The 12,278-nt window shown below is 46.4% G+C and overlaps 1 protein-coding gene across 1 annotated transcript in view; it reads right to left on the bottom strand.

The window, feature by feature from the left end:
- Positions 1–7,109: 7,109 nt before the first annotated feature.
- Positions 7,110–12,278, bottom strand: part of LOC128309490 (uncharacterized) — a 45,679-nt gene continuing 40,510 nt past the window's right edge. The window contains exons 18-19 of the mRNA XM_053045895.1: positions 10,891–11,195; positions 7,110–10,827 (exon numbers count right to left, since the gene is read on the bottom strand). Of these exons, the coding sequence (XP_052901855.1) occupies positions 9,745–10,827; positions 10,891–11,195 (1,388 nt within the window). The 3' untranslated portion in view covers positions 7,110–9,744. The remainder of the gene's footprint in view (positions 10,828–10,890; positions 11,196–12,278) is intronic.

Raw genomic sequence — 12,278 nt, 5'->3', positions numbered from 1 at the left:
TCCCCTGTCGATCGACTGCCTATCGCGCGATCGAAAACCCTTGGAGAAGCGCGTCCATCAAGGATACTTTGTTTTTCACCGCATGCTCACGCGTGGTGCAAAGGGAGGCTGCTGCTGCGTACACAGGAGCAAACATTTCCACTCCCAAAGCGGGGGTTTTTGCCGTTTGGGGCGAGTTCTTATGTGGCGGTTACTGGAGCGGTTCCCTCCTATTTTGTACCAGCGACCATGTTCGTTCTCCACATTGCCACATTCGGGTACGTGTGCGTTTAGCGATGTGTCGATTACAAGTGTCCTTCTTCTACTTCTGCGACGGACGCCCTGTGACGGACTGCGGCGGTCGCTACTTGTCCGAGAATGTCACCATCAATGTCGCGGTGAACCTCTTGCTCCGTTCACATTCGTTCCATTTGTGCGATCGAACCGAACCGACCGGATGAGATCGATCAGTCCATCGATAAGCTTCTGAGCCGAGAGGGGAGGGAAAATTGGAACGGGAATTGCGCCGTATCCCGACCCGATCGTATCACACAGATGGCATGCAAAAGGATAGCTATGTCAACCGCTTCCGATGGAATTTGTTGTGTGTCGCTGATGCTGACGATAAGACATATGTAGCTGGTAGCTGGTAGCAAGCGGCCCAACAGATCAATGCAAAGTGTTTGATAAGCTTGTGAAAGCTGATTTGCATTAACACCGTATGGAGAAACAGTGTATCGGAGAGTATTGTAGCTTACTAATTATTTCACTTGTCAAATGTTTTAAAAACTTCAGAATTTACACCTTTATATTCTTGGATCAAGTGACTGTTTATTCCACTTGAAGTATGTTGAGAATTCAATATTCAACAGTAAAATATATTTTATTTAATAGCTAGCTACATTCATGTGCAAAATTTAACAAATCCCTATAATTCCTTGACTTCTCACTGAGAACATATAAAAATAAACCCCAACTATATCATTTCCAACTTGTGTCTCCAGACAGCTTCACAGCAGTAGAACCCAAAACCCCTTACTAAGTGCAACGTGAATTTTCAATTAGCTTGAGCGCCTTATTTGCAAACCCTCGCGGGATGGTTTTGTCTCAACCAGTTGGTCGCTAGCGCACAGGGGGACAGCAGGGATGGCTTTGTCTCGAAGGGTTTCTTCTGTTTCTATTATCATTGCCCAACGGAGAGCTGAGAAGAATTGGAAAAGTGGATGCACCGCCACACTTCCCACAGCGATTCTAGGGCTAGGTTAAGTCAATCGGCCATAAATAAGTGTGTGTAAATAATGGCCCCGGTCAAACGGAGCGATCCGTCAAGTCGGGATGCCATCGGTGGAGTTTTTTTTTCTGTTTCTGTCCAGCCACAACATTCTTCAGCTGGTTTGGCGAGAGCAAAATCGTGCTCCGGTTCCGGCCGCTCGTCCAGACGTTCAGCGCAGGCCGTCCTGGTCATGGCCGGGGTAATCGTCACTCGACGCCAGACTTGGTTCGCCAACTGACATGCCAATTGTCATGTGAACGGAACGCTGGTTAATAGTTTTACCTGTCCTACCAAACGCTCCACCACCAACTTTCCCACCTTCCCAGAAGATCAACAGTTCGTGAGTTCCAATGGGCATCCTGCCCTTCATTAAATAAGAATCATAATTCATTTTTGCCGCACATTCTGGTGGAAAGAAAATTTCTATAATTTAATTTTAATTACAGTTAACAAGGTGTTTGCATTCGGTGCTGCGGTACGGTGCGGTGAACGATCGGGATCATGCAGTGGCGGTGGTTTTGTGCCAAGGAACAGCATGAGTGGAACGTTGACTTAATGAATGTAACTTGGGCCAATGTTTCTTGGGCGTTTCGTGTTGCTTGTTCGTATTTGTTCAAGTTGTTATTACTACTGTTCAAGCGATAATGTTTTTTGCCAACTTTATCCTAAAATTCAGGTCTAAAACTATCAATAAGTGAACATAACCGTATGAAAGTAGTTTACCAAAAGCATTGATCGCTTTTTTTTTTAGTATTTTTATGAGGAAAACTTATTTATCTTAAAGTCATTTTAAAAGCTCATTTAAGCTTCTTTGTAGTCGAATGGGTTGTTTTGAATTGTTTGTGGGGACGTGTTGATGGGTTGGAATAATATACTGGCTATTCTTGGCATAATATTGTTTTCCCTTCTCACATATCGCCAAAATTAATATCCTAGCACTAGAAGGACAGCTTGTGGCAAGTGTAAGCAGTAATAAACTAATGAAATACATTTCAACCATATCAAAATGAACACATAAAGCAGAAAAATGTTCAAAACCTGTTCACACATCTTCGAACCATCGAGAGAGAGAGGGAGAGAGGGAGGGAGGGAGGAAGGACCTTTCTTTCCCTCGTCTGCATATGGCGCACCATATGATGAATTTAATAATGAAGTATAATGATAGTGCACTGGTAAGCATTAAGGTGCACGTCGAAATCCGGACCACGATCGCCAGCACGGCAAGTCAAATTTTGCTGGGCGGTCTTGTGAAGAGTTGCTGCTGCTGCTGCTGCAACGACATTGCATCGCAATCAGTGCAATTTATGTTTGCTCGCACTTGGGCCAAGCTGGTCGATCGGCAAACTGGTTTTTTTTTCAACGCGGAGGTTAAATTGGTTCGGCACTCGTTGGTGTCGTTGGCGATCAGTTTTTGCTGCTCGATCGCTGAAGATCCCGTCGAATGCGCTCACGGAGCTCATCAACGGTTTGACGAACGACCGAACCACCGTCGTGGCCGTCGATGGCCCTGATGAAGGGAATATAGCTATTCTTTTTTGTTTTGTTTTTGCTGTTCCCAAGTGCTTCCAGTGTCTGCGAAACGATCGAATAAATCACTCGGAACTTACTGCCGGTGTTTCTGGAAGGGAATCTGCCCTGGTTGGTAAATTGTTTTTTATTTTCTCACTCCCTAATGCCGCACAGTTAGGATCGAGCACATAAAGCGGAATTTATTAACTCATCCGGACTTTATTCTGATTTATTCTCCGTCGAACATTGGCGCTCGGAAGGCTATCGCATATGAATGGAACATCACTGATAGCAACTGTGGAAACGGATGAGTTTTCCGCATTATCCTCAGCAACATTGTACAGTTGGGATCGCATTGGAAGTTGGTACGATTTGCACTAATAAGCAAACTTCCACAATGCATGTTGGCTGTTGCAAAACATGTTCATCATCATCGCTTCCCCGATCACTGATGTCGCAAGCGCGACTTGCGGCCGTGGGAGGGTGTTAAACAGTTTAAAAGCTACTTTGCAGAAATAAATGTCACACAGGTGTTCATAAACTTTGCACCCCGCACATAAGGGTGCACTAGGGTGTAGCGCTAAAGTGTAGCCACGGGCCATTTGGTGTATTGATAAACGAGCAATTTAATTATCACAACGCACGATTAACCGACATTGTGTCACGGGATGCAGCCACACGGTCAGAATTGAAGGTTACGTCCAATCAATGCTTCTGGGCGCTGATGCTGAAAACACCGGTAGCAAGCTGTCCGTCAGCATTTGCTGTCGACGCACTTGCTGCTGCTGCCGCCGAGGTTGGATGAAAAACTTGCCCGACTGCTGTTTTTCTCGCCACGTTTCTCCTGCCCGAAGGTCGCGAACACGCAAGCCATTCTGCACAATCGGGTGCCCTCCCCCCGCCACGGACGCGAGACGTTGACGGTCGTTTGGGTGACAATTTTTTTGTTGTTTCCCGCGATCAACACTTTTCACCGTGAGATGGAAAAATCCTTCACCGGGCTCTCGTACGCCCAATCATCGTGGCATGTATTATTAATCAAATCAGTGATGAACGCCGGTAACCCTCGTAGCTAAAGCGTCGTTTCTCGCCCAGAACCCGGTGGATCTGCGGGCTGGCTCGCTGGCATGTTCGATTAATTAAAAGTTCAGTGAATTTATTACCTTTGTCATGGGACGGGACGATTGGAAAACGGGACACCCTGTCCAGGCAGCGGCGAGCAGGACGCGAAGGAATATCGCGAACCACTCACATCTTGGATGGCCTTTGTGCAAAAGTGCAGTTTTGTGTAGCAGCAACTATCCCTACCGCAACGAAGAGGGCCGGCAGCCAGTGATCCGGCAGCTCATAATTAAAGCGTATGTACGCACTGTGCGTTGAATAATTCATAACCGTCGCACGGGCAAAAAAGGGTGGCCCTGAAGACGAGGAAACTTGCAACATGTGGACGCGAGTAGACTTTCCACCGCCCAACCTTGCCAAGGCCGTAGTCCTATTCGGGTTTGTTAACATGGCCGTCTCGTTGGGACCTTTCGGGATCGGTGAGTTGGCGGAGAGGGTGGCAGCCCCGGGGGGGTTGGGAGGGAGCATCTATTTATGGTGATGATAATATTTATGCTGATTACAATCAGCTCCTGCTCAGGTGTGGTAGAATCTAGCGATGCAAGTACTGAGCAAGTGTAGGAACCGTACCGTGTGGATGATCAGAAAATCAGGTCCGATTGTTGCGGTCGACCGTTGGCCATTTTTTGGACTCATAAACGAAAATGCAATTGCTGGCTCTAGGTACGAAAATTTGTAACTTGATAAATTGCCCTTTTTGGGCCCATTTCGTGTACCATACCCCTAAAACGTGCTCGTGAAGGTGAAGGTATGTAGAAATATGAACGGAACCGATAAATGCATTATGCGGTCAACCGATTACAATTCGCCAATGATGAATCGCACAACGGTAGAGTTAACACCAGGCGCATTGGGCGGCATCCTAATTAAAGCGTCCAAACTGATTGCAATGGTCATTTGTCACGGATGGAATAGGCCCTTTGGAGGCCCAGGGCGGAATTATAGATGGGGCCTCTAATTAAAAAAAAAACGATGAATTTTGGGGGGCATTAAGGCCCTTGAAATGAAGCAAAGCTAAAGGCGCAGTAAGAAGGGGCTCGTGAACTCACTTTGAATCATCCCACGGGTAGTTCGCGGCCAAATTTTGCCAGGGGCCTCTTGTGGTACCCTTTGGGGCCCCCTCTAGCTTAAGGAGAGGGGGCCTATGTATACACCTTTTACTACGACACAGATTTTTTGGGACCCCTTCAACACGGCGAGACCCTAGGCGACCACCTGCTCCGTCTACCGTTTGATCCGCCGTTGATCTCTTTTCTCAACTCAACCAAGAAACCGAAGATCAAACTATTAGATAAACTTTAAATAAACACACAAAAACACTGTCCACAAAATACTTCATATAAACACGTATGTACGTAAAAGCGTTTAGAAGAAAGCATCGCCACCAGCATGCGGTTTTATACTGAGTATATAGTTTGCATGAATATACCGACGAGCTGAGCTGTACCGGCGCCCGAAGGACGTGGACTCCGCTCAGCATACGACGATACGGATAAATAGCAGAACAATAGATGTTAATATCACATATCACAACATATCACATATATCAGCAGATTGACTCGCGGTACTGTTTGTCTCCCACATTCCCACATGGTTATTCTTCTGCTTGATGACAATATTTGTTAGGGGACAACAGAGAGCAAAATGGAAAGAATTACGAGTATTTAAGTATTTAATAAAATACCTATTGTAATGTATTTAATACCGTAAGTATTTAATGTCCACCTCACAAAAGCTAGAGGAGCACACGATCATCTCAGTCGCCATTGCATATTATTTGTAGCGCTTTTCCTTTCGTCGAAGTCTCCGCGCATGCGCGATCGGAGCCACCAAAAAGCGACCGGTTTTGTGATTTCTGACACCAAGAGAGCATCCACGAAAGGAGATAACATCAATCTGATCCGCACAAGGCTCCACCATGTTTGTACATAACATATTGATATCGCATACTCACGTTATCATTCGCTTTGATGGTATCAGAATGAGAGATCTTCTCCTATTGGCTATTAGTTACACATACTATCAAACAAGGGAGAGCGATCCATAGAGTAAATAGCTCAGGTACTGTGGCGAGAATCCTGCGTCTCATTTCACCCATCCAGTGCCTACAGTGCGTGTCAAAACTGAACAGCAGTTCAGTTTTTTAATTATTAGCAGTAGGAAACATGGAGTGCCACTATTTCCGAAGACTTTATTCATTGTTTATTGTTCGGTTATTTCGCAATAATTATATCTCTTGTCGTCATGGAGTTTCCGGGAGTTTTAAAGGATTCCATATACAAATATATGATTTCAATACTCCTTATTGTTATTTCCATAAAAATAAACTTGGAGGGAGTCATATGCAGGTGCTAGAACATTTGGACGAACGGAAAGAGATGGAAGATCAGTCGAAGGATCAAGCGCTATGATCACTGGAGGGAAGGGTACAGCTATATGCAATGCTGCCTGCTGGTACGGAAATTTGTGCTATCTCTTCGTTGATCATGCTCTCTTGGTGTCGGAAACCAAAAATTCCATCGTTTCTGAGCGTTTCCGACGGACGGATCGGCGCAAAATACGAAAGAGATGCAGGATCCGTTTTGCCTTTTCCCCCTTCACTCTAATGCGTTTGATAGGAATGTGAGAGGAATGTTCTTTTATAAACCTTAATTCTCACATTCCGGTCAGGAAAAAAAATTGAATTTATGGGTATGTGCCTTGCCTTGTTATCACTTACAACTATAAAAGTAAATAAATGAAAACATGATTTGTTGCTACATGCTATTCAGTGCCAGTGCCAATCTTCTTATCCAAATTGCTGAGCAAAATCCAAATTTGGATAGGGTAACATTGCCAATCGGTAAGACGTGCTTACCGGATGCTGTGTGCAGCGTCACTACGCGAACTATTTCGTGCTTGCCAGGATGAACCGAAATAATAGGCCGTTTCGCTGCATTACACTGTTTCGCTGTGTCGCGCGCTGCAAGCCGATTGATTATGGTTGCGACTTAATTTTAGTTTTTAGTATTATTCAACGAACAATAATTAATGGGATTTCGTAGATTACACTCATGCTTGTACTTACGTGTGTGGTACCACGGTGTATGGCAATTTGATTTCGCTCTCAATACGTTTATTGCCAATTGAATTTACATTTATTTCATTCCGCTTATCAAAAAATGCATTCTACCCACCCGTTTTGCCGTTCTTTCGAGTGTACTCAACCAGACGCCAATGTGTGAATAATTAAATTCGCTACCAAAACAACGTGTGTTTCAACGTATCCGACTCTTGTTTTCAGGAATTTTGGTTTTATTTGTGTTTGTTTGTTTGTTTTGTATGGTTTGTTTTTTTTTGGTTTTTACATAGTTGTTGTATTCTGCAAATCACTTTGATTTTATAAACGTTATAGTATTGGTTTGGTTTTCGTTTCTATGTGCCATGATGCTAGGGTAAAACAGTGGTCTCTTTATTGTTCTGTTAATCCTTACCTCCTTCGATTGGTTGTGGTTTTTCCTTTAATGTTTGCGTTTTGTTCTTCCACCCAGCCCCAGTCAAAGTGTGCTATGCTTTTACAAACTCGGGCTTAAATCTATTGTGTTGTCCACGCCATCTAGTGTTGTCATATTTTGACTCTGTTTTGCACGCCATTTTGCCCTGCTAGCCTAGCCTACCGCTGCTACCCCCAAAACCCAGATGCCGGAGGATGTGGTTTTAGTTTAAATTGTTTTAAAAGTACTACGAAATACAAATCCCGTTACCTTACCGTATTAAGTGGCATAACAAATTTAGCAAAAGATGGCAACTGGTTTGTTTTTAGCGTGGAAAATCGTACTTCTCAATGGAACAATAAATATGGACTAACTTGTTGAATGGGTTTGGTATTCATAAATCACGTCGTGAATTCGCTGTCAATAATGTGTGCAGTGTGTGATAAGACATAATCAGACCACAGTTTCCATCTGTTGCTAAACCAGTTAAACTAAAGCTATTGATGTTTGGTTTAGTAGTTCTGCTTAACATCTCTTAACATCCCTCTTGTTTTGTTTGTTGTTGCTTCTACACCGTCCGCTAGCGCCTTCCCTTAAATATGTTTTTTTTCTCTTCTGTATTTTGTTTTATGTTGCCTGGGTTTCTCTGTTGATCCGTTGTCGTTCGATTTTGGTCTTGTTGCGGATCAGGATCTATAAACCTATTGTTTTGTAATGCTGTCTAAATTAGCATGCGATTATATCCTTTCTATCATCACCATTCATCCATATGCGTTTGTGTGTGTGGTTGTGTCTGTATGTATGTATGTGTATGTATGTGGTTTTGCTAATTGGCAAAGTTAAAGTGCTATTTATCATTTTCTTTTAACAGTATAATAGTCATCTACGCTAGTGTTTTCTATCTTCCTCCCCCGTTCGCTCTTAGTTCATGTTTGGTACTTTGGTAGAATTAAAAAGTGTTTACTAGTAAGAGAACCTGGGACACGTTAAACATATTGGTTAGAAAATGGTAACGTCAGGCGGAAGAAAAAGTTATCTACTAACATGCTGTTCATTTACAAAATTAGAAGAAAAAACCTCGTGGAATTATTATTCCGTTTCTGGTATCATCCCTACCGAACTTGACTAGTTAAACGGGTAAAAAACGACGGATCAGGAACACGTCCGGAAAATTCGAATCACCTGTTCATTACTCACATTCACGCACATTCCTAGACTAAAAACGATGAAAAGTGCTGTTGGTCGTTTTTTTTTCTCTCCGTATTATATGTTAAGCTTCACTACGTCCCATTCCGCATGCATCGTTACGTTAACTTGTCCTACTTTAGGTCCATCGCGTCCTGGTGTGGTTGTAGCGCACAGAGAGTTACCCTTACTATGATACAAACTACCTTTGTTGCCATGTACTCTGTGTGTACCCGCTAATCTTATGTTAAACTCTGTGTACTATGCTTAATACGTGTGGGTTTTGGTGGAACTAGTGTGGTTTGCGTAGTAATCTCCTGAACCAATCCGAACTTTTGAAGTACACACGGTAACGACTTCAATGCGTGTGTCTCGTGAGTTAGTTTGTTATCCCTCCCCTATAGAAATCGTATCATTAAGTGTGTCGGGCATCACAATTGAAACGTCGATCGAATTACAAACAGTTTGTCGCTAGTTACACTATCGGTAAAGTAATGTCTAACCCTACTTGAACGGAACTTCGCTTACGGCAACTCAAACCAGGAGTTGGAACGGAAACTTTTCTGCGAATCGAAGCTGTTCGCTGTTCGCAAAGCGAACTCACTTAAAGCCGGGTTGATTCGTTTGCTTTTTTTTTGTGCTAGATATATCTCAACTTCGTTAAAGATCACCGGTAGATGCGTCAACTCTAAGAACATTGCTATTGCAGAGCGTGCCGTGTGGTGTCCGTAAGCTCAACGATTTGCCTAAATTGTTTCTACGCCGTCTTCTAGTGCGTCTATGCTTCCACAGGAGCTGCATGGGGGTATAACGATAACTAGTACGATAAACTGAAACAAACCATAAACCTAACACTCGTGGTACAACATGCTATGCATTGCTCTGGACGGGAATGGGTACGAGACTGTTTTGCAGCTCAACGATTGCTAAACAAATTGCCAATTGCGTTTACGTTAATCTCACTACCGAGCCGATGGAAGCACCAGCATTGGATCGTTTGGGGAAGGGGATGTTTTGTTGTTAGTATTGCGCGTACGGTACCGGTTAATTGTGGCCCACGGCTCACGCGATCCGGGAGACGCCCGGTTTGGCCAACACGCGGTGGTCGGCGGCTTCGTCAGCACCGTTACCACCGTGCCACTCGATGACGACGACCTTGGTGATGCTCGTGAACATGCACACCTCACAGTGAAGCCTTAATTCTCAGAGACGATCTTTGTCCCGGTCGAAGCTCAACGCCTTGAAGAGGCCCCCCCGGGACCGGGACGCACTGGGACCACTCGTCGACGGTGGACCCGCAATCGTGGGCGCTCGGCCGGCTCGTCCAAATGCGGCCCGCCGCTGCAGATTGTGCTGATCGAGGCTGCCGGCACGGGGACGCCCGAACACGTCCCGCTCCGTCCCGTCGCTGCCGTCCGTGTCGGTGTCGCTGCGCTTGCGGTGACTGCGGCGACGTACCAATCCGTCGCCACCTTCCAGATCGCTCGGGAAGTCGGTGCTGATGCTTTCGCGCTTTTTCAACTCCGCCGCCAGCATCCGCACCTCCCAGTCGTTGTGATTGAGCTCTTCCTCCTCCTCCTCCTCCTCCCCGTCGTCCTCTTCCTCTTGCTCTTCTTCTTCTTGCTCTTCCTCTTCGTTGGCGGCCTCTTCCTCTTCTTCTGCTTCCTGCTCCAGTTCGCCCTCGAGCTCCTCGCCCAGCTCTGCCTCATCATCACAATCCTCGTCCTCGTCGTCGTCGATGTCATCGTCATCTTCCGTTTGACGCCTCCGAGGCCGATCGCGTCTCATGAGCTGCCTCGCCTCACCATTCTCATCGTCTTCCTCATCCTCATTTTCCTCACCGAAGGGTTGATCGGTTTCGGACTGCGATTCCGACTGCGAGCTGGACGTGGCCTCAATGTTCACGATCACGCTGTCCGAGATAATGTTGCCCGTGAGTTCGGAAATGACAAGATCCCGGTACGGGCTGCGGATGCGGTCCGTGGTAGCGGACATCGTAACGGCGGTGGTGGTGGATGTTGCTGTGGCGGACAGGCGTCGCGGTGGTACCGGAGGTGGTGGCCCAGAAGGACCAGTTCCGACCGGCTGACGCGTACCAAGCGGTGGCGAATCTTTGCGATCGAAACTTTCCTGATCGGTGGATTCGTCCCAGGTCGTGGGCCGGTTGCGCAGCTGACGATGGCGCGGCGATGTGCGAGGTTTCCGACAACGTGTCTTCGGTTGCCGCGGTGCATCCGAGTCGGAGTGTGGAGAGGAGGCGAAAATGGTGTCCAGGGAGTCACCTCGCTGCAATGGAAAAGGCAATTAGAATTGGTTTCAGTCAGTCAGTTCCCAGTCTTCGATACTCACCATGAATGGAAGTTCGTTAGAGGACCCGGTACTGCCAGATCCAGATGATCCGGACTTGTGATACGGCATATCACCGTGTTCCGGTGGCAGCTGCACTTGCAGGCCCACCAATCCCTGCTGTTCTGCCTCCAGCTCCAGGATGCGGTTCTGCAGTTTTGATATGATGTCGTCCCGCTTCTTGACCTCCAGCTCCAGGTTGAAGAACTCGTCCTGAAACTTCACCTGTATCTCCTTCATATGCGTCTGGATGACCTGCTTGATGCCCAGCAGCACCTCGCCAAAAAACTCCTGCTCCTCCAGCGAACCTGCGCACACGAGGGGGGGCGGAACAGTTGGAATTGTTCGGTGTCGGTTCGATATTGTACCCAGTCATACGGAGTCCGTTGTCGCGGAACCGGATATATGGATCCAGCAAAGTGCCACGAATAAAGCAGTGCAAATGGTACCAAGGAGAGAAGTAGTAAGGGGGGCAGAGAGGGGGAGGGGTGGGGAGGATCGTGAGAGGGAAACAAAAATACATCGTTGCATGTAATTGAGTTAGGAGCAGAAGGAGAAAACCGTGGTGGAGTTAGCGGTACGCCGAAGCGATGAACATAGTTTAGCATTCCCACATTACGGGGGAGTTTCCGTTCGAGTGGCCAGAAATGGGTGAGTAGGTGGAAAGTAAAACCAAGGATGGGAGGCAAAAGAATAGAAACACTTAATTAGAGTTGGCTATTTGGTTCGTTTGTTTGAGAGCCGTCCCGTCCGCAAGTAGTTCGGGCCGGAGTTGTTTCGCCAACAATTGTGCCCAGGGTGCCAGACCTAGTAGTAGCGTCCAAAGGGAAACTGACAAGCAATAGCGCAATAGGAGAATAGTCTACAGGCGTGCCTTTCGTGGCTGTGTGTATGAGCAGTTTGTTGTGTGCAAGGCATTCTTTATCGTGTTTCATGCGATAAAGCGACCCCGAAGCCTGTTGTCGATTGTCTCCACGTCGATGTCTACGGGGCAGGGTCTGAGCGGCCGGAAATCGGAATAATCGAAAGCGCAGCTGGGCCGGACATCCTCGTTCACTTCGAGCTAACGAAGTTTGCCACATGTTCCTCCGGTCCGGTCGTACGGTACACACACACACACACACACACTCTCGCTCTCTCTCCGTGTGGCAGTTGGGCCACATTTCTGGTTCACTTACTTACAGAAGTTGCCACGGCTACCGGGCATTTTCAGAATTTTCCCTGGTACGTGGTGTGCATGCGATTTCGTTCGATTCCCTCCCTCGTCAGACATTGAGTTTAGCCAATCAACAACAAATCTAGCTGGGTCGTGTGTTGGCCCAGCTAAGGAATAAATGCCCGTGCCCGTGGTGAGGATGGTTTTATGTGAAAAGGAAATTTGTGTTTGATAG

Source organism: Anopheles moucheti, chromosome 2 (assembly GCF_943734755.1).
Source record: "Anopheles moucheti chromosome 2, idAnoMoucSN_F20_07, whole genome shotgun sequence".
Classification (NCBI taxonomy): Eukaryota; Metazoa; Arthropoda; class Insecta; order Diptera; family Culicidae; genus Anopheles; species Anopheles moucheti.
This window is presented reverse-complemented; position numbering and strand designations above follow the sequence as displayed.